Consider the following 23,196-nt stretch of genomic DNA (forward strand, 5'->3'; position numbering starts at 1 on the left):
GATCCTTGACCCATGAAACCCACTGATCCAAAAGAAGAGAAAGACAGAACACGCGGGCTAGTTAGCACGAGAAGCGAGAGATCATCAACCAACAGAAGATAGAATACCAGTTAGTAAGAGAACTAGGTAATTTGTAGCCAATGAACATTGATGCCTTCACTTACTAAAATGTATAAATAGGGAAAAGTTTTGGCAGTCGTATTGGCTTTGCCACCCAGCGCCACTTTCTGTGCAGAACTGTAAATACATCTAATAACTCTGTGGATTGGCTTCTTGCACATCAGGCAAAAGAAAGAACATATTTTGGGACCACATGAGGACTGCCCCACACCCCTCCCACACAAAGGTCATCTCCTCTCTCGTAGAGGTGCTGCCACTGCATGCTGTGAGAATAATCAGCCTTGCTCCTGTGTCTCCTTATCTTTGCTCTTCTCCCGGCACGTTCTTTGGGGTCCTGCTCTCGCATTGCAGGGAAGAACATTTATGTGAATGCGTTTATGAAGGCATGTGAATGTGTATGAATCCGCATTATCAGGGGTTTTTGTTATGGCAAGTGGATATTTAATATGCAAGGCTGGAGGACTGATTTTGTTGTACACACGAGGTAAAGTCACATGATCCCGTCTTGAGTGTTTCTAGGAAACAAAGGCCTAAATTTTCACTTGCAATCTTGAGAACTGCCTTTTTAAGCACTATTTTACTGAAAGGTTTATCCTTTCTGCTCAGTCACCTCAGAAGGGTTTCTCTGTTCCTAAATCCTGTGCGGTTTTGGTGCTTCCTCCTCCAGCGTGCACCAATACCTTGCAGTACCTTGCAGGAACTGAGACTGACTAGTAGTTCCTTTGGTGAGAAAATTTCCAAAGATGATGAAACAGCTAAACTTGCTCTGTCAGCACTGGAAAGCCAGGTGAAGACGCATGGCCAGCAGCTGCACATTGCCCTTCCCAGATTCTTGCTAGTAGTGATAGCGAGAATGTTCCTGCCCCAGCTCTGCATCTTTCCTGTGCTTCTTCAGGGGCAAGAGCTTCCCTTTGTGCTTTAGAAGCTGTTCTGTCCAAATTCCTGTGCTGGCTGAGGCTGGTTATCTTCAGTTTGCCACCATTGTACCCAAGGGGTGAGCAGCCTAACTGCGTGCTCATGTGAATACTTCCGAAAAGGAATGAGGCACTCAGAGGGTGATTCAAAGGCAGGAGGTGGTTCCCTGGAAATCAAACACCTTTGCTACATGAAGCACACTCCTAAGGCTATAGACAATGGCAGTGTTTACAGCACTGGTTGCTTCTCCAGCCTGTGGCACTGGGTTTCCAACAGATGCTGTGTTCCAGTGGAGAAGCCACATTAATACTGGTAACCAGTGGTCACCACAGCTCAAGGTTCTAACAAGCCTTGACATACACTCTTTACAGAAATGGCTAATATTTCGTCCTACCTGGACTATAAATCATATTGATCATTTCTTGCTTCTATTGCAAGTGGAAGGCTGGAACTGTACCTGCCAGCTCTTCCTCCTTTTCCTTGATGAGTCAGAAGCAAATAATCAATTAAAGAGTAAATTAGCTCTCAATGGTAAAGAAGGCAGTATGGGGGTGTCCTAGTTACAGGGGCTGGTACCAGTTTATCACTATGTGGGTATAATGAAGACTGGGTATTCTATACCCTGTATATAATTTCTGATGGACTGTTAATAAATGGATTGTTTCCAGCAGCTGCCCAGGGCACAAGCTGAGTGTTAAAGGAACCCTTTGAGGCAGGGGAGCGTTCTTTTGTTTTCACACCGATGACTCAACTGTGATAACTCCCCTCCGGAGAGGCATTAACACCTTCACATCCATCTCTGCTAATGGGCCACAATGGACTGGCATAATAGGCAGCTGCAACGACCTAGACCATCAAAGATTCCAAAAATATACCATGACTCACAGAGCTAAATCACCCATTGTGAAACTCCCCTCCCTCGGGGAGGTACTGGGCATTCCCACCTGAACTTGAGCATACATAAACTTCGGGTTATAGGACTTCTGGTACCACTCCTGGTCTAGAGGAGGACCAGAACTTCAACAGGACTGCGACTACCACTCTTGACAAGACTGTGATCATCGCTCAGGTCAACAGGTTTTCCTTTCCTTTTTCTTTGCACCTAGGGGGGCCACATGGTGCTCAGCACAGAGGCTAATGAACACTGTTCTGTTCTTGTCCCAGGGTGCTGGGTTCTGCATCTGTTTTTGGGGGCGTTAAAACCAGTTTGTTTTTCTGTATCATTGCGTTTATTGTAATCTTTTTAGTAAATTGTAACTCTGACTTGTAATCTCTCGAGTCCAGTTCATTTCTCCCACCGGTTTACTCTTAAACCAGCACACTGGGAAAGACCTTCCTTGTAACCGAGGTTTGCAAAATATTTAATTTTGGCTAAAAAGTTTCTTGCATGTCACTTACTTCAAAAGTTTCAGTCAACTCCTTAGCCAGCTCTTGTTTAATTACAATTAAATTGTAATTTTCATTCCTAGGAGGCTGGCCTGAGTTTTAGCCTCTGCTGATATCTCACTTTTCAAAAGCCATTCTGAATACGTCATAATCTGTCTTTTATACCAGCTCTATTCCATTCAGCTCCGGTAGATAGATTCGTTCATCTCCCTTTTCAAGTGTAACTTTATTAGTAAAGTATTTATTCTACTGCAAGATCTCATACTCTTCTGGCATTATCTGATTCTGATCCTGTCTGATGTTGCCTATATTCTAACTCCAGGAACAAAAGGGAATGAGCATGAAGGGCATGCTTAAATTCCGAGATGAAAATGCTAATCAATTCTCCTCTACCATAGAATGGATCAATGGAAAAACAGAATATGAAGAACCCACTGAAAATACATAGTGGGTATGTACCAACAAAACCCAAAAAACGAACATGCAGGGGAGGGACGGAAAGGCCGGGAGAATATAAGACAGGAATATACTTTTTGTTAACCTGTACATATATAAGATCTAGCTACAGTACACATTGTGATTCTAGTTCCTGAGAGTTAGGCTAATCCTCATGCAGACATTCAAGATGTTTGCATTATTCCAGCAGAATTTTTTCGTTCCTGTTATCCTAAGATGTTCTGGCAACTAAATCTAAAGTAAAAATGGCAAATATCTATTTTTAAAAATTCTAATCAAGTTTATATTTTAAATTGAAAACTACAAGCTGTCTTCTCAATTTTTTCTATAACTCTTCTGCCTTCATTGTTCTCTACAATAACTTCACCATAGTTTCCTGGACTGTAGAGGCAATAATTATTTCATATTACATTTCAGATTTCACTAGTTATTAGTCAGTAAGACTGCAAAGTTGATCTGCATCTTTGGGAGCCTCTCTGCTGAATGGGAGATGGTTTAAACACAGAAGACAACTAGAGATGACCTAAAGGATACACTAACATGACATAATTACATGTACTTCAAGCATGCCTGGTGGAGGTTTTTCAAGCAATATTAATATACTGTTGTAATATACTGTTAGCTTCAATGCAGTAGTGAGTATACAGTATTCACATTTCGGGGAAAAAATGCATTTTAGGGGGAAAGATAGGCCCAGATCAAGCCCATTCCCTAAAGTGAAAGGGTATAAACAACTGGTAAGGGATCAGGAGGAGGGAAAAATAGGAGTGGCAGTAAGGCAAATATAAGGTTGCATATATTCTTATCTGCATATACAGATTAGAGGATTAATTAGTTAAGTAAGAAGGCAGAAGGTACAATAATCACAGAGCATACTGATTAGTGTGCTGTTCACTAGCCATTACCATTCAGCAGTTTAAACATATATTATGAGAGGAAATTCTTAATACATATTTAAAAAGGACAGAGCGATAGTTATGCAAATTAATGTCAGAAGAACAGTCTACAGAAAATGAATGGCATGAGAGGAATGAAATAGTATTGCAGCCTCAACCTATTTTTTTTTTATTGTGAAAAATAATACAGAACACTGCAATATGTCAAGTTTTCACTACTCCAGTCCTGGGCTTTTATCTGTCCCTTGAAATGATGCCAAGAATATTTTTACCCACAAATATAAGGACCATACAAACACTGTTAAGTTTTGATTTTCATATGTCACACAGGAGAAACACGGTGCTTGATATTGTTTTGTCATACAGTTTTTACCACACAGATAAGGGGAAAAAGTATCCCATGATATTGTGAGATGCATGTTTATGAAAGATGATCAGATACATGATGCCTTTAGGCAATAGGAATTAAGAATGTTATTAATAGTTGAGAGTTCCTGTCCACAGAGGGTATATTAATAGTGGATACAGATTTCTTAATATAATTTTGCGACCTTCACAAGGAAATCTTCCTGCTATTACATTATTGACAGATTTCCCTTTCTCTCCCTGGTAAAATCTAAATACCGTATAAATTATATTTGCAAAGACATTACATCTGTTCACTGCATGTCTGTGAAAATAGAGGATTAATCACTGAGCAAACAATATAGTAATAAATGGTGATAAATAGCCGCAGTATATTTGTAATGTGAAGTCCATTTCAGACCATCTGTTTTTGATTTTTTCAAGAGGAAATCTTCATAAGAAAATACCCACAGAAACTGATGAAGTGATTCTGCTTTAGAAAACACTTCTAGCAACAATATTGTTGGTGCTGTGCGATATATAGTCAAACTGTTCACTCAAAAGCTTACTTAGCAAATAATTCAGTTTTTATTGTTTTTGTTTGTCCTCATTTAACATTGTACAATTTAGAAAAATACTTTTGTCTGTGGGATGGATTGCATAATCAAATATATAATTCCTTTAATGCAGCCTATTCTGAATTCTCTGTGAGAATACAGCTTTCTATTCAGTTCCAAGATTGCTTATTTTCTCAAATTTAAATTAACTCTAAGGTGAACTCCAATGTTTTCCAGACAAACAAGAAAAACACCAATAACAACCAACTTTACCAAAACACGTTTCCCAAGATTCTGAAATAAGTGACTGTGAACTAGTTGATGTAAGAAAAGTTTTATATGCAACTTGTTCACCAGCTGACATGATACTACCTGCCAACAGTTTTGTCTGTTTACTCAGGTCTAGGCCACTGACCACTCTGATGTATCAATATCCCTTCTTTTACAACAGCAACAGATTTAAATGCTGATTTTTCCTGCATCTAACCTGTGAAGAATATAAAGGTTGGAAATCGAGGAGAAACCAGGTAGCCCCTGACGCCCACTGGAAGGGAGGGAAAGGTGCAGCATGGCATAGTGCAAGTGTGGGGGTACTGGTGGGGAGGTAGAGCAGAGGTGAGATCAGCAAGCTGCTGGGACAACATGGGCTGTAACTGTTTATTTTACAAGGGATGCAAAGTTGGAAGCAGAACTTTCACCTACACGCACCTGTAGCATATGACTTGTAACTGGTACCTCGGCTTGTCTGGCTAGGGACAGTCCTGAAGGGATCGAGCTGAGGTGAACAACAGATACTCCTGAATGCTATCAACTCTGCAGCTGTTTAATGTGACCTTATGTTCTTTGCTTTGCCTTTATGGTCACCTTTGCTTAACTGATATCAGCTTCCTTTAAACACCACCTTGCAGGAAGAGCCTCAGGTAACTCACTAGCACAGTCATGCACCCACAATGGATTTTATTTATGCAATTATCGTAGTGGGAGTTTATAGACCACCCCAGCTGCAGTCACAGAATCACAGAATAGTTAGGGTTGGAAGTGACCTCAGGAGATCTAGTCCAACCCCCTGCCAAAGCATGGTCAGCTGGAGCAGGTGACACAGAAATGCATCCAGGTCGGTTTAGAATGTCTCCAGAGAGGTAGACTCCATGACCTCTCTGTGTGGCCTGTTCCAGTGCTCTGCCACCCTAAAAGTAAAGAAGTTCTTCCTCTCGTGGAGGTGAAACTTCTCGTGTTTTAGTTTATGGCCATTGCTCGTCCTGTCATTGGGCACTGAAAAGAGTCTGGCAACACCTCCTTGGCATCCGCTTTTGAGATATTTATATGCATGAATGAGACCCCTTGTCAGACTTCTCTAGACTAAACAGGCTCAGCTCCTGCAGTATCTCCTCCTAAGACAGATGCTGGTCCAGCAATACCCGGAGCATGGATGACAGCAAATTAACGGCACCATGCCGAGGGAGGGCGCCCGTTCCCGAGGCGGCTGCACAGCCCCCTCACGCCGCCAGGGGGCGGGAGCGGCCCCGCGCGGCGCGGAGGGGCGGGGGCAGGGGGCGGGGCTTCGGGCGGTGCGGCGCGGGCGGAAGCGGCGCAAGCGGGCGCGCGGCGGGGGCGGAGGCGGAGGTAGCGTGAGGCGGCCGTGGGGGGCGCTGCGCCGGGGGCCGCGCCGGGAGCCGGGACAGCAGCCGGGACAGCAGCCGGGACAGCAGCCGGGGCAGCGGGGGAGCCGCCCCCGGGGCCGGACAAGGGGGCTGACGGGGCTGCGGGAGGGCGGCGGAGGAGGCGGCGGCCCGGCAGCCCGTGTGTGCACGGGGAAAGAGGGGTGGCTGCAGGCTCGGGCGGGAGCGGGATGGCGCAGGGCGCCTGCGGCTGCCGGGCGCGTCCGCACCGCGCCTGAGGGCCCGCGCCGTGCCGCCCCTCCTCCGGGAGCTGCCCTGCTGTGGGACAGGTTTGTCCTCTTGGCTGCCTTCCCGCCAGTTGTCGGTCCCAGCGCCGGTGTTGCGGTGTCCTTGCGGGCCCCGCCGGCGGAGCTCGGGAGCGGTGAGTTGTGCGGTGATCCGGGCATCCCTCCGGCCGGAGAGCCGTGTCCCAGGGCTGTGATGCAGTGTCCTTGGATGGGGAGGAAGTGGTGGAGCAAACAAGGGTTGCCTGGTTTCCTTCACCGTTTGCAGTGGTTTTCCCGTCCTAAACTATGACTGCAGTGACTCTGCAAGATCTCGTACAGTAAGGACACAACTTCTTAAGAGGCAAAGGTTGATTACAGTGACGTGATGGAACTTACAGGGGAGAAGAATTATTTAATTCATGTTTAAGCAAAGGCGGTATCCTTAATAATGTCAGGTTAAGTGATCTTCGGGCACTAACAAGTCTGCATACAAACAGCGGGTAAATGTTTCACTGAAAGTGGTCTCTTCGGTAATACTGAATAAATAGGAAGAAGCAGTATTGAAGGAAATTTGCAAGGTTTAAAACATTCAGTTTTAGGAGATTATAATATATGAAACTTCCTGACAGCAATAGTTGTGGGATGTTTCCTGCTTACAATATAATAAAATTGCTTTTCTGTGTAATATCTGATGACGTTTTAACTGCACTTTAAATCTTCCCATTAAGTTTATTTTTGTAAATGTTTATAACGTACTATCATGTCTACCTTATTTCTGTAGCTCTGTTCATAATTCATTATTAATAAACTTTCTTTTCAGTTCCCTAACCTAACATGGTAGCATCCTGTAAATTCTCTTTTATGTGTCTTGTCATCTAAAATATACTGACAGCTAGAGTGCAGTGTAATTTCTGTGTTTGTGTGCCACAAAACAAGAAGAGAGAATTTTTGTTCTGTGCTGTGACATGATGTGGAATTTCCTTAGAGCAGTTCAGATAGGGTTAACTAGATCTTTTTTGTTGCTGTTGTTTTGGGATTTTTTGGTTGTTATGTTGCCCCCTGAGTTGGCTCATTGGTGTGTGCGAGGGTGTTTTTTCACTGTGAAAAGTGAACTTTGTAGGAATTGTGTCTTTTTTTAAAGAGTCTTCAGATTATGGTCATGCTGAACATCATAGTTAAGCGTGCATGTGATTTGTTCCAATTGTAACATAGAATTTATTTTGGAGCAAATGTAATGAATTGCTGTTTCACTCTCGTGAGAATAGCAAAGAAAGGAGACAATACGAAGATGATATTAGATTGTGAGTAGCATCTTGTTCTAGTGTCACAAGTGGAGTGATTGCAGTGTTATACCAAATATGGAAATTTATTGTTATCTTTGTTCCCGTTCTTGCTGGAGATGCCCGTGTGTATAAAGCCTAAATTATTCTGGCCTCTTTTTGTTACTTTATATGTTAAAATATATAATTGTTTAATAATTCACTTCAGGTACTTGAGAGCTCCAGAGAATTAAACAATTATGCTGCAATTCCTTTGTTCAGGCAAACAAATCTTTTTCCTAAAGCTTTGACAATTAGAAATAAAACTACTTCCTTTTAAAAAAAACCCCAACTCTTTTGTATTCTCTAGTTTTAGAGGCTCCTTTTGGCTGTTATCTTCTTGAAGGAGGCATTGGTATTAGCTAATCCCATACTGTGGTTTAGCTGTGGGATTGGATGTCATTTAACTGCTAAAAGTGAGATATTTCCCCTGGAGTTCATGATGACTTGTACGTTTTCCAAGAATAGTAAAAGGCACTTAGTTCTTGCATCTTGCCCAGGCTGTAAGTAGGATAAATGCATGCTGTCAGCTTAAATTGTCAGCTGTGTAGTCAACATATCTGCAGACTAGTAAGTGTCAAAAGTAGCTGTTTTCCAGTAGCTGTCAAAAATCTGTGAGGCTCAGTCATTCAAGTGAATGCATTTTGTCCTCGTACAAGTTTACTGCTAAAATGTACTTTATATAGTATTTACTTGTTATTTGACAACTTCTTTCACCTGTAATTGAAAACTTGTGCCATTAAATGGACAGGGTTTCCTCAACTGAGCATTATTAATAGTCTCATATATTTTCTTTCCTGATTGTCAACTTTACAAAAAAATACGTATATTAGCGTTTGTGTATGTATTTTAAAAGTTTAATTTTGGATTGCTCAGAACTGAATCAGTACTTTGCCTACATTAAACAGGTCCTAGACAAGAGGACTTAAAAGTTATTCCACTGAAATTGGTTTCTTTACTAATATTGAAGAAATAAGAGGCTACTAGTTAAGTTTTTGGGTACATTCTACTTAATTTTAAGAACAGTATATTTTGCAGTGCAGACCACTGTAGTGTTATGGTTAACTAATGTCTGTCATAACCCTGTACTATGCTAAGATGAACTGACAAGTCAATCTAGAAATAATAAAAGATGTAAAAGAAAAGGATTTATCTGTCTTTAATATTTCCTCCAGTGTTAATTTTTCTGAAATCTTCAACTGGATCAGCCTCCTAGGAAGGAGTGTGAATCCAAAGCCTTGTCTGTTTTGCAGTTTTGCCATAGAAACGTAATTTTGATAGACAAATTAATATACAGTTTAAATTTTACAGGTTTCTTGAAAGAAAGCCAGGCAAGTTCAATTATTCTTCTCTCCCCAGTGGTAAAAGTCGTTTTTGCTGCCGTTCTACAGGAATTGTGTTTGTGTGGATGCTGCACTGTGTGTCCATGTATGAGCAGTGGCAGTCGCTCCCCCACTGCAGCTGTCACTTTGTTATTGTCTACCCCCTTCCCCTCCCCTCATAGTTCTCTTTGATGACACCCACCTTCTTTTTAGGTCTCTTTAGAATGCTCAGTGAAAATCACTCTCTTATCAGTAGCCTACATTCATCATCCTGCAGGCTTGGCTCTCTGTAAAACTAGTTAAAATTAGCTAAACATTATCATCTCGGAAGGAAGTTTTGAAGTCCCAGGGGCTTTGGAAAGAGTGATACAAAGACAGCTGTGAAATTTCACAAGGGAGTAGAGGTACTACTTAGGAATTTGCAGGGGAGGACTTGTCATAGCCTAGTGTTCAGCTGCAATTAAAAAATTGTGGCAATTTTATGGGAAATGAGAAACCAAGAAGGTGCCTTATGCTCTATCATAACTGACTCTTAGGAGCAAGGGTCCTAGTGTGACCTGAAAAGCAGCAATAAAGCGTAATGAGAAAATAAAGTGTCCAGAGGGGAATGAAGCTGAGATATCTTTTTTTTTTTGGTCCCCAGAAAGTTAATACAGAGATATAGAAACATTTTGGGGCCCAGATGGACCCAGTGGGAGGAAGGGAACTTCAGCAAGTATAACATACTGTCTCTATTGATATCTGCTTGCTTTAATTTTCTTCACAAGCCTTGCCAAGTCATTTCCCCTCTCAAAATCTTGAATCTTGGCTGGCTGCCCACAGGCAAGGAACAAAGAATTTCTGTTTTTAAAAGGTTGGTTTATTTTAAAAGCTTTCACTGACAGTAGTAGGCAAAATAAAGGGAGGAGGAGCTGGAAAAAAAAAAAGGATACTCTAAGATACCAAAAAGTACTTGAGCAGATTCCTTAGACCTAATGCAAAATAAAACCAATGCAAATAGGACTACGTGAATTCAAAATAGAAAAAAGTCACCAGTATTTCTAAATTACTGACATACAAAAGGTAATCTAGTGTTTGGGCTCTCAGATAATTTTATATCAGAGCCACTGTTAGCTTGTTGTGTGAGTTTTCAAGTCTCAAGCAATATGTTTTTGCTTTTAACTTGAAGTTCATCTACAAAACAAATTGTGTGCTGTTCTTAGAAGCCTGTAGGAGGTAAAACTGTTTCTGGTTTAAGATATATCTGAGGTTGTCCCAGCAGCTCCTCAGTAGTGATACTATGTGTCTGCTTGGTGAGCCCTGACTTTTCTTGACTGCATTGAGAGACAGGGACTACCTGGAGCACACAAGGAGATTTTCTTCTTTCTTTGTTGCAGCACTGCAGAATAGGTATTCTTGGTAGTTACCCCTTTTTGCTATTCCCTTAAACCTCCCATGTCCTATGATTTCATTTGGAACATCCATTAAAGGTATTCCCCAAAAGACAGGTAGCAATAAGGCAAAAGGATAAATTTTACATTTTATCAGTTTTCCCTGGTAGTTGCAAGTCTATGGCATGCAGAAGCAGGGAATGAAGAAACACATGCTATTGGAGAAGGTATAAAGATAGACGTTCTGGAAAAGACACAAAGACAGACTCCTTTGGCAGAGCACTCCAGAAGTGGTACAAAACTGCTAAAACCTGCAGCCCAGCAGCTGTCATAGTGATAGGGCAACCTTTTTTTTTTGCCCAGAAATGTGCCTTCGTACCTATTCTTAAGGTGGCAGTGTGCTGTGTAGTGCTAATCCTTCCTCTTGAGCCTAGCAGGTACTACTATAAATTGTCTCCTCTATTCATTGATCTATGATGCAGTCTGGAAAGACCCTCAAGTTTCACCAGCACACAGGTACAGCATTTTGCTGGGCTCTGTTGTGTCAGGCATTGCTGAGGTTTTGTCAGGAATGCATCCTCTTTTCCGTCTCTGCTTTGACATTTTTCTGTTGACGAGGTGACATGCCCTACTAATTTACCAAAATCTACCCAGGCTCCATGCCACCCAGGGACTGGCCTGTCTGAAGCCCTTTCCAAAGTTCCAGCGAGTCCCTTTGAGGTGCAATCTTTCCTACAACAGGGGAAGCAATACAACACCATTCTTCCAATTTTAAGTAGCACTTCCATTACCTTTATCAATAACAGTATTGTTGCAACACAATTTAGATAATAATTGGAGCCAATGGTAACAGTGGGGATCTCCTTTACAAGGCCTTTGATGTCAAAATTAAGAAAAGAAAAGTATTGGTAACATTCATCCTCTGGGCCTGGACGTCTCCCTGTGGGATAGCCCAGGACAGGCACAAACATTGCCAAAATCAGAAAGGAAATGGGTAAAATGGCCTTTAAAAGGAGAACCGTTGTGCTATGGGACCGTCAGGCGATGCTGATTTTGGGGTCATTGTTAGGGCCACCTACAGAGCTCCTGCGGTAGTGGCTGAAGAAGGTAGAGCTAGCACTTCCCATTGTTTACCTTTATTTTTTCTCCGTGTTCCTAAACAAATCTTTGGTTTCGGAACAGAGTCCGAGACCTCCGCCAGAGTCCAGGAAAACTGCCAAGCACAGTCTTTGTTTACAAAACAATTACCGGGAAAGCAGCCAAGAAAACTTTGTTTGTATAAAGAAGAGGGGAGAAAGTAGCAGAGGTTCCCTGACAGCTGTGGGATTTACCCAATGAAGACCTCTTCCCCCACCACTCTCCCAGAGACATTCTGGGAAAGCTGTAAGGCATATACACAAGCAGCATCTACTATCATTCCCTCTGTGTCCACCAGCTTCTTCTGCAGCTTCACATACTCCTGGCAGAGGAGCATCAGATGCTTTTCCAGCTTGGCCACCTCCTCTTCTTGTGCAGGTTGTAATCCAACAGCCGCTTGCAGATGTTCTCTATCACCTCAATTAACCGTATGTCTGACTGGGTGTACTTGATGGCAGAGCCCTTCCCATCCTGGAAGCCGTACTTGGTGTCAATCACCTCCTTGGTTCCTCATGGGCCCCGCGCCCACCTAGGGAAAGTCCTGGACTGCTAGCAGAGAGTGCCGGGTGCTGCTGCGCCCCTGCCTGCCCCGCCCCACGACAACTCCCGCCAAGATGCCCCCGGGCTGAGCGGGTGCGCGCGGGGCAGGCTCTCGTCACGGCCACAGACGCGCAGGTAGTGCGCGGCACGCGCACCAACAGAACGGGGCTCACTCTCAGGCCATCCCCTTTTCAAAACAAAAACTGAGCTTGGCTGTCTTCCCGGACAATGTTTTCAAAACGGAGCAAACTTAACCAAAACAATCAGCATTCCTCGTACGGGCCACCAATTAAAAATGTGTGTGTAAGTTTGGCCTGGCTCTCTTGCCAAGTCCAAGCTGTCTCCTCCCCCCTCCCGCTCTTTCAAGCGAGGAAAAAAAATGAACCACAGAAAAACCAAAAGAAGTCAGAACGAAACAGAATTATATCAAAAATATATATTTACATATATATTTACAATTATATATACAATTTGAATATTGTACACATGATAGGGAGCTGGGGGGGGAGGAAAAGGGAGGGGGAAACAGGGATATAAAAAAACCCAAAAAATACCCTCTAAATATCCTGTTAATAGAGAGCTAGCGAATAAATACAAAAAACCAAATTAAATACTTCCCTGAACAAGACAACAGAACCGTGCGAAGCACCAACCAACTCTCCATGCCTCCCGGAGGGAACCGGAGATAACGGCAGGTCTGAGCAGGCAGGCCCTGGCCTATACAAGCAAAGACCGTCTACGGAGAGACCTGTCGCCTTCAGCCACCGGAAGAGAGAAGAGAGCGAGCTCTCTTCTCTCTGCCTTATTTATATGTTGTGTTACGCTAAAGGATGATAGGGAATACTTCTTTAGATTTCTGACCCCCGTTGCTAAGGAAGGCTTAAAAAATCCAAAAGCCAACCCACTACACCAAGTTTTACAGCAACAAATAATAGGAGTACTTAACACGTTTAGTGAGAGTTGATTTTGTCAAAAGACAGCTCAAACATGTTTCACTTGTCTGGGGACAGGCATTGCTATTAATTGTTGGTTCTGAGCATAATATCTTGCTCTTTTGTGGTGCTATGCAGCTGAGTGAACCTCAGTGATTAATGAACCTGGGCAGTGTTGGTCTGCAAAAGTCACCAGTACAGATGTGCCAGTACAGGACAGAACTAATGTGCCCTTAAAAATATGAGGAATGTGATTTTTTTCCTTGTGCACCAGTTTTAAATATGAATGATGTGGGTACAATTATTTATTAAATGGAGTTTGTGCTATGTGTGGGAACAGAGAACTGAAGTTTCTGTGTGTTGCCAGGTATCAGGGTCCTGTTTTACAATAAACACTTAAGCTCTTTAAGAACCTCTTTGTCAGCTGCACCTCATGCAGATTTTTCTTCTAGTTGCAAACCAACAGCAGTCTAACACTGCAAATCACCAGAATGCAAACATCATTTTTGGCATTCCAAAAAGTCTCAACACATAATCTCGTGGGTTTCTAGGTGCTTGTTTCCTTGTCCCAGTCTTCTGTGATTAATTGGTCAGTAAATACATTCTATGCTTTTTTTGTGTGTGTCAGTCTTCTTTAGACTTTCCATTTTCCTTGCTGCACAGGAACTCTGCTGTTAGTTTTCCAAATAACATGGAACCAGCCTGTCTGCTCTCAGAATGGTCATCGCGATTGTTGCCTGTCAGCTGAGTGATGCTCAAAGTTTTCTGTTGGAAAATCAGGCAAAAAAATATTTTGGAGATCACAGAGGTAAATGGGCCAGGGCGAGCACACTCTCAATACATGCAAAAAAAGAAAAATAGTAGAATAGAGTTTGATAGAACTGTGGATTTTTTTTTCTGGTATTCTGTAATGCCCTGTGGTTTTTGTATTCCTGAAATGTTCATTGGCAATGAGGTATCGTCCTGCCTATTTACAGCACAGCATATTGTTTACTGATACAGTACCCTCTCTGTACCCAGGGATGTTTGTTACCATGAATTTAATAGTAATTTCTTGCATAGATGTAATTTCAGTATGTTCATTTTAAATCATTAGTAATTTCATAAACTTTTTGTATTCACATTGAGGTTGTAATAAATTCTAATTTTGTACTGTACAATTATTTTATAGTAATTATTAATGTCAGCTTTTATTTGTACTGTCCTAATTTCTGTCTGCTGCCTGTTCTATTACAAGATTTTTTTCTCCTTCCTCTGTAGTTGGATGCACTCTCCTATGACTGTATCCGACTTTTTTTTTTTTTAAATCTCTATCTTGATAAATCACATCTTGCGTTTATACAGTTAATAATAATAACTGGTCGCAAAGCCAGACCTGCTCTTGAATTCAGTGTCACGTTGATGATAATTTGGCAGTGAGGAACAGATAAATATTATGGTACTAAGTAATACATTGAGTAAAATTCCCATTTTTCAAGCCTACTTTCTTAGTATATTAGTTCATTAGAGACCTGTCTAGGTCTCTAGAGTATCACTGAGGAACTATTGCCTCAGTAGTTGACATTCTATCTTTAAAAATATGTAACCAAAAGGTGACTTTTTTGGACTGTATGCTAACAATAATACTTTCACTGCATTTTTCTTGGCTTTGTCCTGAAAAGTATTTTTGATCTTTGAATGAAATGGGATTTTCAGGCTTCAGTTTTCTGTATTCTTTACATCTTGTTGACTCTGTTTTGTAATTTTTTTTTTTGCTAAAGCTGCTTATTCATAACAACCAAAAATACCTGATGGACCGGCTGCTTTCTTTTTCTCTTACAAGTAATTATCTTCATCTGTCCTGTACATTTTTCAAAACTAGAAAGTACACACCATCTCTGCAGGACAGGTTGAAATTTGCCCTGCTGAGTGGTTTAGGAAGGCTGGAGTCTCTCTGACAGAATAGAAAAATTATAACTAAAAAAAGACCGAACTAGCAGAACCGACAGTGCTGTAAGGTGCATTGTAACCTTTTAAGGATTTGGGTATGCCTTGTTTTCCTGATAACCTGAGATTGTTTCAGAGGACTTGTGAGGCATTCCTTTGCCTTACAGTCTGTTTTATTTCTGTGTTGTGCATTAATATAATCTCTGGGTCTTTCTGGAAATAAGTAAAGCAGAATCTGAGGAAGACTTTGCAACAAAATTAAAGAAGGATGTTTTGTAAGTATGGGCTGGTTTCCATGGAGAAGAGTCAGTATTCAAACTGAAATCTGATGCTGCTGTTTATTACAGTAGCATCTAGTAGATACTAGAATGTTGCTTTATTATGGAACATATAATGGATTTTCTGTTGCTTTTTCTTTTGCCGTTGTTCCTTTTGTTTCATGCACTCAGTAATATAACTTATATATGACTGATGCTGAAATACATAGGACAGAGTGATTTTATTTTGAAGGGGATGAGTGCCTTCCTTCATTTCTTTTGTTGTCAGATGTATGTCAATGTTGTGATACCACTGCACAAAGTTGAATTCACATTGGTAGGTTTTGGCAAGACATTTCTCAGACAACCAGCAGTGGCAACAGTGAAGAAAACTAAACTCTTTATATGTCTGTGAAGGGCAAACTTAGTGTCAGATCCTCATTCAGAAATTGGTTGTAGCTCCAGGTTCTAATGTTGCCTCTGGCCTGGGCTTGTAGTTTTCAGAATAATTTAGATATGCATGCTGATTTTAAAGAACTTTGGAAAATTGCCACTTGAATCAGTCACTTCAGGCTGCTTATTGAAAGGATTATTTGGAAGATATTTTCTTCTTCGTGGATTTTTGGATTGCCATTTTCCCTGTACAGTCAGGTCAGGTTTTGTTTGATTTGGGTTTGTTTGGTTGAATTTTTTGTTTTGTTTTGGGTTTGTTAGTTTGAGGTCTTGTTTCTTTTCTTTCCCTCCTCAGATTTTCAAATTTTGTCCTGGTTGTACTCCTTCATCTTCATAGTTGTCTTCCTTTTGTCTCAGTCTCCATGATTAGAGATAGTAGAAATTCCAACAAGGCATAGCTCTGAGGCAACCTTTTTTGCTGTGGCTTGCTGCTGTGCTATGACAGCCTTTGCCATAAAAGCCCCTCAGCTGTGGTTGGGAGAGTGGTGAGCCTGTGTTCCTATCTGGAATTAGTCAGTGTGAAGAAGGAAGTCTTGGCTTCCCTTTTCCCCTGCTCAGGGAGTGGTGGGTAAGAAGGATTTGAGAGAATGAGGGAGAAGAAAGATGACAAGAGGCAATGTTTCTTCTTACATGTGTGCTGTTATCTCATAGGATACTACCTCTGAATTACTGAAAACAGAGGTCCATTCTGAGACAGCGTTTGTTTAAACTGTAATGTTCATGTAGAGAAGTGCTGACCCTTCAGGGCAACAAGAGGTAAAAGAATATTCCAATTCATTTGTCTTACTTATTGTGCTCTTTTCTTCCTAATACGTACACCTGCTGCTCCAATACGCTTTTTTTCCCGACTTTGAAATCATGTGGGTATAAGCTTACTTTTATTTTTTTGTTACTCCGTACTGTGTAAACTTGTAAGGGTTGTGCGTGGAGCGCGTTAGGGGTAACTAGACGTGCATGCTTCAGGGGGAAAGAGAAGACCAGATCTTGCAGAACTTTGAAATCACAGTGGAATTCATTATGGGCAATGGCGTTTAAAAATGCTTAGGAAAAGTACAGATAGTTACCTTCATTTTGGTACACCTTGCTCCCATTTCCTTTGCCCAGGGTCAGTATTTGGGTATTATGCCATTTTCCCAGCAGGTTGAGTCCTTGATTTCTGTTGGTTTCGGTAGTTAGTGTGTGCATTGTGAATCAGATACACAAGGCAAAGGCCCAGCCTGCAATTACTGCTGCTCCTTGGCAGGAGTTTATTCAATCTGTTCCTCTTGGCTAGACCTCTTATCCTGGCTTTGTGGTCTTATTTACATTGTGATGGCAGAGTTATTTCCACTCCAAAGCGCTGTAGTGATATTGTCTAAATGATTCAGGACGAGATATGGCTAGGGATCTGTGGAGAGCTGAACTTAATTTAAATTCTGCAAGAACTATCTGTTATTTTCAGTGTTTATTATTATTATTATTATTATTATTATTATTTTAATTAAAAGAAGATGTAGACTTTTTGGAATGACGGTTGAAACTTGTGTTCTTTTCTTGAGAAATACTGTTTGGTCTTCTGAGCCGTCACGTGAATGCCCTACTCCTGGACCTCATATGTAAATATTTTCCATCATATTTGATACCGTTCATGGATTATGTAGATGCATAATGATGTCGGTGCAGGTTTATGCTTAAAAGTCTGAGTGCAGAGCCATGGATTTGGCAAAGAGCTAGGGAAAAGTGCATGTTTAGGGAGGATCTGTTTCCGGAAATCTTAAACCACACAATTCCAAATATTCGTGATGTAGAATGTAAGTTTTTATTGTTTGCTCTGTTATTATTTTGTACTTAAGATAAATTTGTCTCTTAAAACAGTTTTTCTGGGGATAAGCACATTCCTTGAACAAAGTACATCCCACTGAATTTCCAGTGGGAATTCAAATTATTGTTTGTTGGCTGTCTGTCCATGTGCATGGTCGTATCTCACAGTGGAGGTGAAGTAAGCTGTTCCTCATTCAGTGATTTGTGATTGCCACTCGCATTAGTGCACCCAAAAGTAAAAGTTATGCTTTATATATCGACATTTACTATAGGGCATTCTACACACAGGAACTTGTTACTTTACAGCAGTTTTGGTGTCCAAGTCCTAATGTTGCCCCTGCTTTGGGTTAATCATTTTCAGAATAATTTAGATATGCATGTTGATTTTAGAGTGCTTCAAAAATTTGCCACTTGAATCAGGCACGTGTGCCTACCAGTTGAGAGGATTATCTGAATAGTGAATGTGAAGGGTAAGCGACAAGCCTTGCTGGCAGTGACACTTGTGTTTGCAGCAGACTGTGGTATGTTGGCATAAGGGTGCTTGAACGAGTCAGTGGATGCAATGAAAAAATGCTTTGGAGGCGGAGTTGTTTAGAGGAGAGCTTAGCAGCATGAGAAATTCGGTCTCAATATTCTGGTAAAAACAGAGACCTAAGTACCACTGTAGAAAGTCTGGTGAGGAAGTCTATTAAATGTGTAACTTCAGTCTAAAAAGTGCTCATGTCAGGTAATGTATGGGGAAGAACGGGGAGTAACAGGGGAAAACAACTATTATGTAAGATGAGTGGCTTTATCCAGACTAGCTTGAATGGTAGAAGTCATTCAAGAAAGTATTAAATAATTGAAGTAGTTTCAGAGATGGGTATAAAATGAGAAATACAAGGTATGTGCATGTAAAGAGACTGAAAAGGTGGGATGAGTTTGAGGGGTAAAAATTAAGAAGAGAATGACACATATGTAAATATATGTGCATGTATATATATGATGAATCTGGACCATCTGCCGTCACTGTCTTATAGCAGTAGAAGAGGGAAATATTGAGTGAGATTCTTACCAAGTTTTCTTTTAAAACTGTGTTGAAGTCACGTACTGGGCATTTAAATGTATGCATTTAAAGTAAAATGGAAATGAATTCTCTATTCTTCCCTAACAGTTGCTTCAAGTTAGGTTTAAAAATATATTTCTGTTTTAAACACATGTGGCATGAAGCCCTCAACTTCAACCACTCCACAAGAAAATGAAGGTCTCTTCACTTTGTTTTGTTTAAATCTTTTTTTTTCTTCCCTGTTACAGAGCTCCCTGAAGATATGTGGCTCATACTGCTTCAAACTGTCTGGACATTTGTTGTTTAACTGCTGAAGCTTTCCTACCACTTGTTTCTTTCTTGAAGCCTTAATCTATTGAGGGATCAGAATTGGCTGCTATGGTAAGACATTTTTTCAAGTTGTAGTAAAATGCTAAATGTGGGTGCAATATGCCAGTTTATTTTGGTTTTATTTCTTTATTCAGTAGCAAGACACCAAAACAAACAAAAAATCTTAATGGTGTACAAAATCAGAAGAGGAGACTTTGAATTAACTAACCAGCCAAGAAATTTTATGCTGCATGTTGTCTCTTTATACTTGCCCTGTGCTTCTAAGTGAAGAATAAGAATCATGTGAATCATTTTACAAGATCTTTTTCTTGTCTATAGATGTATGTGTATAACTCATCAAAATGTTGTGTATAAATGTTTTACAAGTCTCTTCTAGATACTGCATTTTGTATGAAATGCATTTGGGTTTAATGGCAATTTAAATTACAGTATTTAAAATACTTAAGGTGATTTGTAGAAGCATAGAAATTTTGATTTTTGGAGACTAAAAGTTGGTAAAAATAAGAACAGGAAACCCTGTGAATAACAGGTGAGACAGAAGGATGACTGAACCTCTAAGCAGATAAAAATCCATAATTGTTTGCTAGATGATGATATAGTACTGTATTTAGGAACTGATACTTGTCCTTGATCTCAACAACTGTAGCAGTTTTGAATAACCAGGTGATACTTTACAAATTTCAGGAATCAAGACCAACTAGGACATGAGAAGATGTATTCAAGATGATCCAACCAGAAAATTTTTCACTTCATAGAAATCTTATTTTTGTTTAATATGTAATATAATTTCACAGAGCCAAATTCAGTTACTTTTCTTGAAATTAAGACACGCCTGTGGCCTTCATCAGAAATGTTTCTAACATTTTCAAGAAAAAATATGTCCCAGAAACTGAGTATGTTTTTACTAGTTTTTGGAATCATCTGGGGTTTGATGTTGCTACGCTACACTTTTCAGTATCCAAGACGCCAAAGCAGTGCTGAGTTGCGTGGACAGATATTAGATCTCAGCAGAAGATATGTCAAAGCACTGGCAGAAGAAAATAAAAATTTAATGAATGGTGGCGGTGGAGCATCTATGGCAGGATATGGTAAGAGCAAAAAGCTACACTAGTAATCTGAATATCTTCTTTTTAAAAAGAAAGCTGTAAAGTTACATTTTTTCTCTTTCAAAGTATTACATACTGCTCGTAAAGAGAAAAAAACTCCTTGTTTTTCAATCAGCAAAGGTGTAAATATATAGATTTTTCCCCCCCTACTTTATAGCTTATATAATAAGCGATAAGATACTGTGTCATAGCAATTTTTCTATAGACTAGATTTGTTATTTAGGGGAAAACTACCTTTTTATGTTGGAAAATATTTAAATATATTCTGTTGCTGTCCAAGGCTAAAAGGTGTTATAGCTGTGTATTCTAGTACTGTTGTCTGGATGAAATTTGAAATACTGCCTTTGAATAGTCACTTCTAGTGCTCCAACTAGTGATTTTGTTCTTACACTCAAATATTTAATTGGCTGCCTTCACAGTTCCCTATTATGGTGGTATCTTCCATCCGTAAAATAACAAAGAAATGGTATCAAAGAAAAATCAAGCAGCTGTACTTGTATATCAGTCTGCATTCCTTTCCAAAGCTATAGTAGGGAGGACAGCAAGTCTTAAGATGTGAATATGTTGATATAGCCATTCTTTTCCACACATAGTAAATAATAGTCTCTAATTTGTTTTTCCATTATCTTCAGCTGATCTTAAGAGAACAATTGCTGTTCTTCTGGATGACATCTTACAACGCCTGGTGAAATTGGAAAACAAGGTTGATTACATTGTTGTGAATGGCTCAGCAACAAATACCACTAATGGAACTAGCCATCAGGCACCAGTAACTTCAAATAAACGTGTAAGACCAGCCAGCAACATTAGATAGCAAACAGGGCTGCTTTGTGTTGCTACATCTGTGATGGGTAATATTTAAGATAAGCTTTTTATCTCTGGCTAAGGCAAAGCAGTAGTTGACTCTAAAAGAAGCATAAACTATTCTGTTATACTATGTGCTGGATCTGTGTAGGCCTAACATATGTGCTTAGGTTCTCAAAGCATTATTTCATTGCCTTTGAGCAGTACTTCTGAAGTGATCTTTGTTGTCTTTAAAGATATTTTGATATCATGATTTGATGTAGTATGCCATTGGATAATAAAACTATGTGAAAAGTAGTGGGGAACTTATAGGTAGGTTTATAAATATATTTATTTAAGTATGAATATAACATATTTTTTGGATAGGTGAGAAGCATTGTAGCTTATTAATTTTTTGTGATCTACATTTAAGCCAAGGTAACTGAGGAAAATGCGTTGTTAAGCAGATGTTAGAAAATGTGTATACTTAAAATATTTTGTTACTTAACTACTAAACAATATTAAATTGAGGACAACATTGGTGGTAATATTTTAAAATTGTGACCCAAAGAATGTCTTTATTTGCACTATCTGTCAGAATAGTTAAAGAGAATTTACTGTATATTTAAGAAAATTAATTATAATAGGAAAATATTCTAGGTAGTAACACTGTCCAGGTTTATCTTTGTGCCAGAGTTAAGGCAGTTAGATTATCAAAAGCAAATCATAATCTGTGATATCTTAGATGATTGTTTCTTACGAAGATATTTAAGTGTATGTATTTTGTAATTGCAGATGAAATTATTTAAGTGACGGAAATAAGTTTTGGATATGCAAATACGGTTTATTTTTATTCATTGCTGTTTGTTTTAACAATTTAATACCTTGCAATTTGTGATGAGTATAGCACATGATCTCCCTGAATTGCTTTCTTGATCAGAAGGAAAATCAGTGAAGGGAAACAAGGCATCTCTGCATTTAACAGAGTTATATATACTAAGGGTGTCTAGTCATGGAGTATTTGAGAGGTAAGGTAATATTTGCCTTACGTCTAAGTTAGTCTTACAGCAAAGTGAAATGCATTCAGCATGGATGCACTGTATTTCAAAATGTTCCTGAAGTCATATTTAAGTGCCACTGAACCTGTTTTTTAAATCGTAGTGAATGTTTGGTGGGGACAGAGGATACGTTCAGGGACTTTTGCCAAAAGTGTCCTGTGAGTGGGGTTTTGGGGGTGGGTAAAACTAGAGGTGCTGGATGATACACCATCCAGAGTTATGTGTTTTTTCTTTTCTTCTGTTTCCCTGCTGATATTCTTGATGGTTATAAAAGAAAATACACTTGCAACTTTTGTTAGCATCCAGAGGATTTTTTTGGTCACATTGTGTGTAAACATGTACTCACTTCAATGCAGAAAGAGAAATAAATTTTTAATTGTACTTGTAAATGTTCCTGTTGTTCTTTTTTTTATTATTATTATTAAACAGTCTTGTCATTTTTGCTACATGTGCTCTATCTGTTTCTGGATTGGAAAGTTGTGTGTCTCTAAGGTTTAGTAGTAGTCTATCTGGTATTCATCCTGCTCAGTCACTGGGTTCTTCTGCTCTTTAAATTCTAATGCCCTGAAACTTTCCTCAGGTTAGAGCTGCGGGAAGAAAGAATTGAAAATAAAATAACTAGTTTCCATCTTTAATGGTGAAGACTTTGCTCTTTAACCTAGGAGTAAAGAAGATAGGTGCATAACTTCTTTTGAATCTGCAATTCTCTATTGACAATGTGAAGATAAGTTTTTTATCTGTCTATCTATCTATCTATGATTTTATTTCCCAGATACTTGACTAGTACCAATCAGAACCTTGTTCTTGTGTTCGTATACAAAACTGTCTTTTTTTTCTTTTAAGGGTATGTGAAACAAAGTTATTGAGGATTGTTAAACGAGCATAAAAAAAACTTGCAAGGTGAGTATTTATCAATATATGCACAAGCAGGTTTTTTTATGTAGAGATTTTGGAGACTGATACATGCAGTCATGGTAATTCATGGTGCTATTAGCAAATAGTTGCTTTTTTTTCAGGTTTCAGTAGCACGGTGGCTCATTGGAATTAGCTTGTACTTGACAAATACATAGAGAAAACTGTGAACTACCTCTGTTTTATGGCACAAAAGTTCCATTCATGAATATAGTTGAAAGAACTCTTTGTCAAGGAGCATTTTGCCTGAAACCAGCATTATTAGGGGTTGATACAGCATTACATCACTGTCCATGATATATCTTACCCCTCTTTTTGTGGCTAGTCTTGTTCTGTGCTGTATCAC

The 23,196-nt window shown here is 39.8% G+C and overlaps 1 protein-coding gene across 2 annotated transcripts; it reads left to right on the plus strand.

Moving 5' to 3' along the window:
* Positions 1–6,567: 6,567 nt before the first annotated feature.
* On the plus strand, positions 6,568–22,327 carry CCDC126 (coiled-coil domain containing 126). 2 transcript variants are annotated; one of them, XM_027684726.1, is made up of 4 exons: positions 6,568–6,715; positions 18,910–19,042; positions 19,676–20,079; positions 20,730–22,327. In XM_027684726.1, the coding sequence occupies exons 3-4, from the start codon at positions 19,842–19,844 to the stop codon at positions 20,909–20,911; spliced, it is 420 nt and encodes a 139-aa protein (XP_027540527.1). In that variant the 5' UTR covers positions 6,568–6,715; positions 18,910–19,042; positions 19,676–19,841; the 3' UTR covers positions 20,912–22,327. The 2 variants fall into 2 exon arrangements, with proteins under 2 accessions (XP_027540527.1, XP_027540528.1); XM_027684727.1 differs by lacking the exon at positions 6,568–6,715 and adding an exon at positions 15,580–18,343.
* The last annotated feature ends 869 nt before the right edge of the window (positions 22,328–23,196 follow it).

This window comes from Neopelma chrysocephalum, unplaced genomic scaffold, assembly GCF_003984885.1.
Source record: "Neopelma chrysocephalum unplaced genomic scaffold, ASM398488v2 Primary Assembly neopelma1_67, whole genome shotgun sequence".
NCBI lineage: Eukaryota > Metazoa > Chordata > Aves > Passeriformes > Pipridae > Neopelma > Neopelma chrysocephalum.

Excerpts from the sequence above, each read along its gene's own strand:
- CCDC126 (XM_027684726.1), top strand. The coding sequence starts at position 19,842 with ATGTTTCTAACATTTTCAAGAAAAAATATGTCCCAGAAACTGAGTATG. Across the intron at positions 20,080-20,729 it reads AGCATCTATGGCAGGATATG|CTGATCTTAAGAGAACAATT; the intron begins GTAAGAGCAAAA and ends CATTATCTTCAG.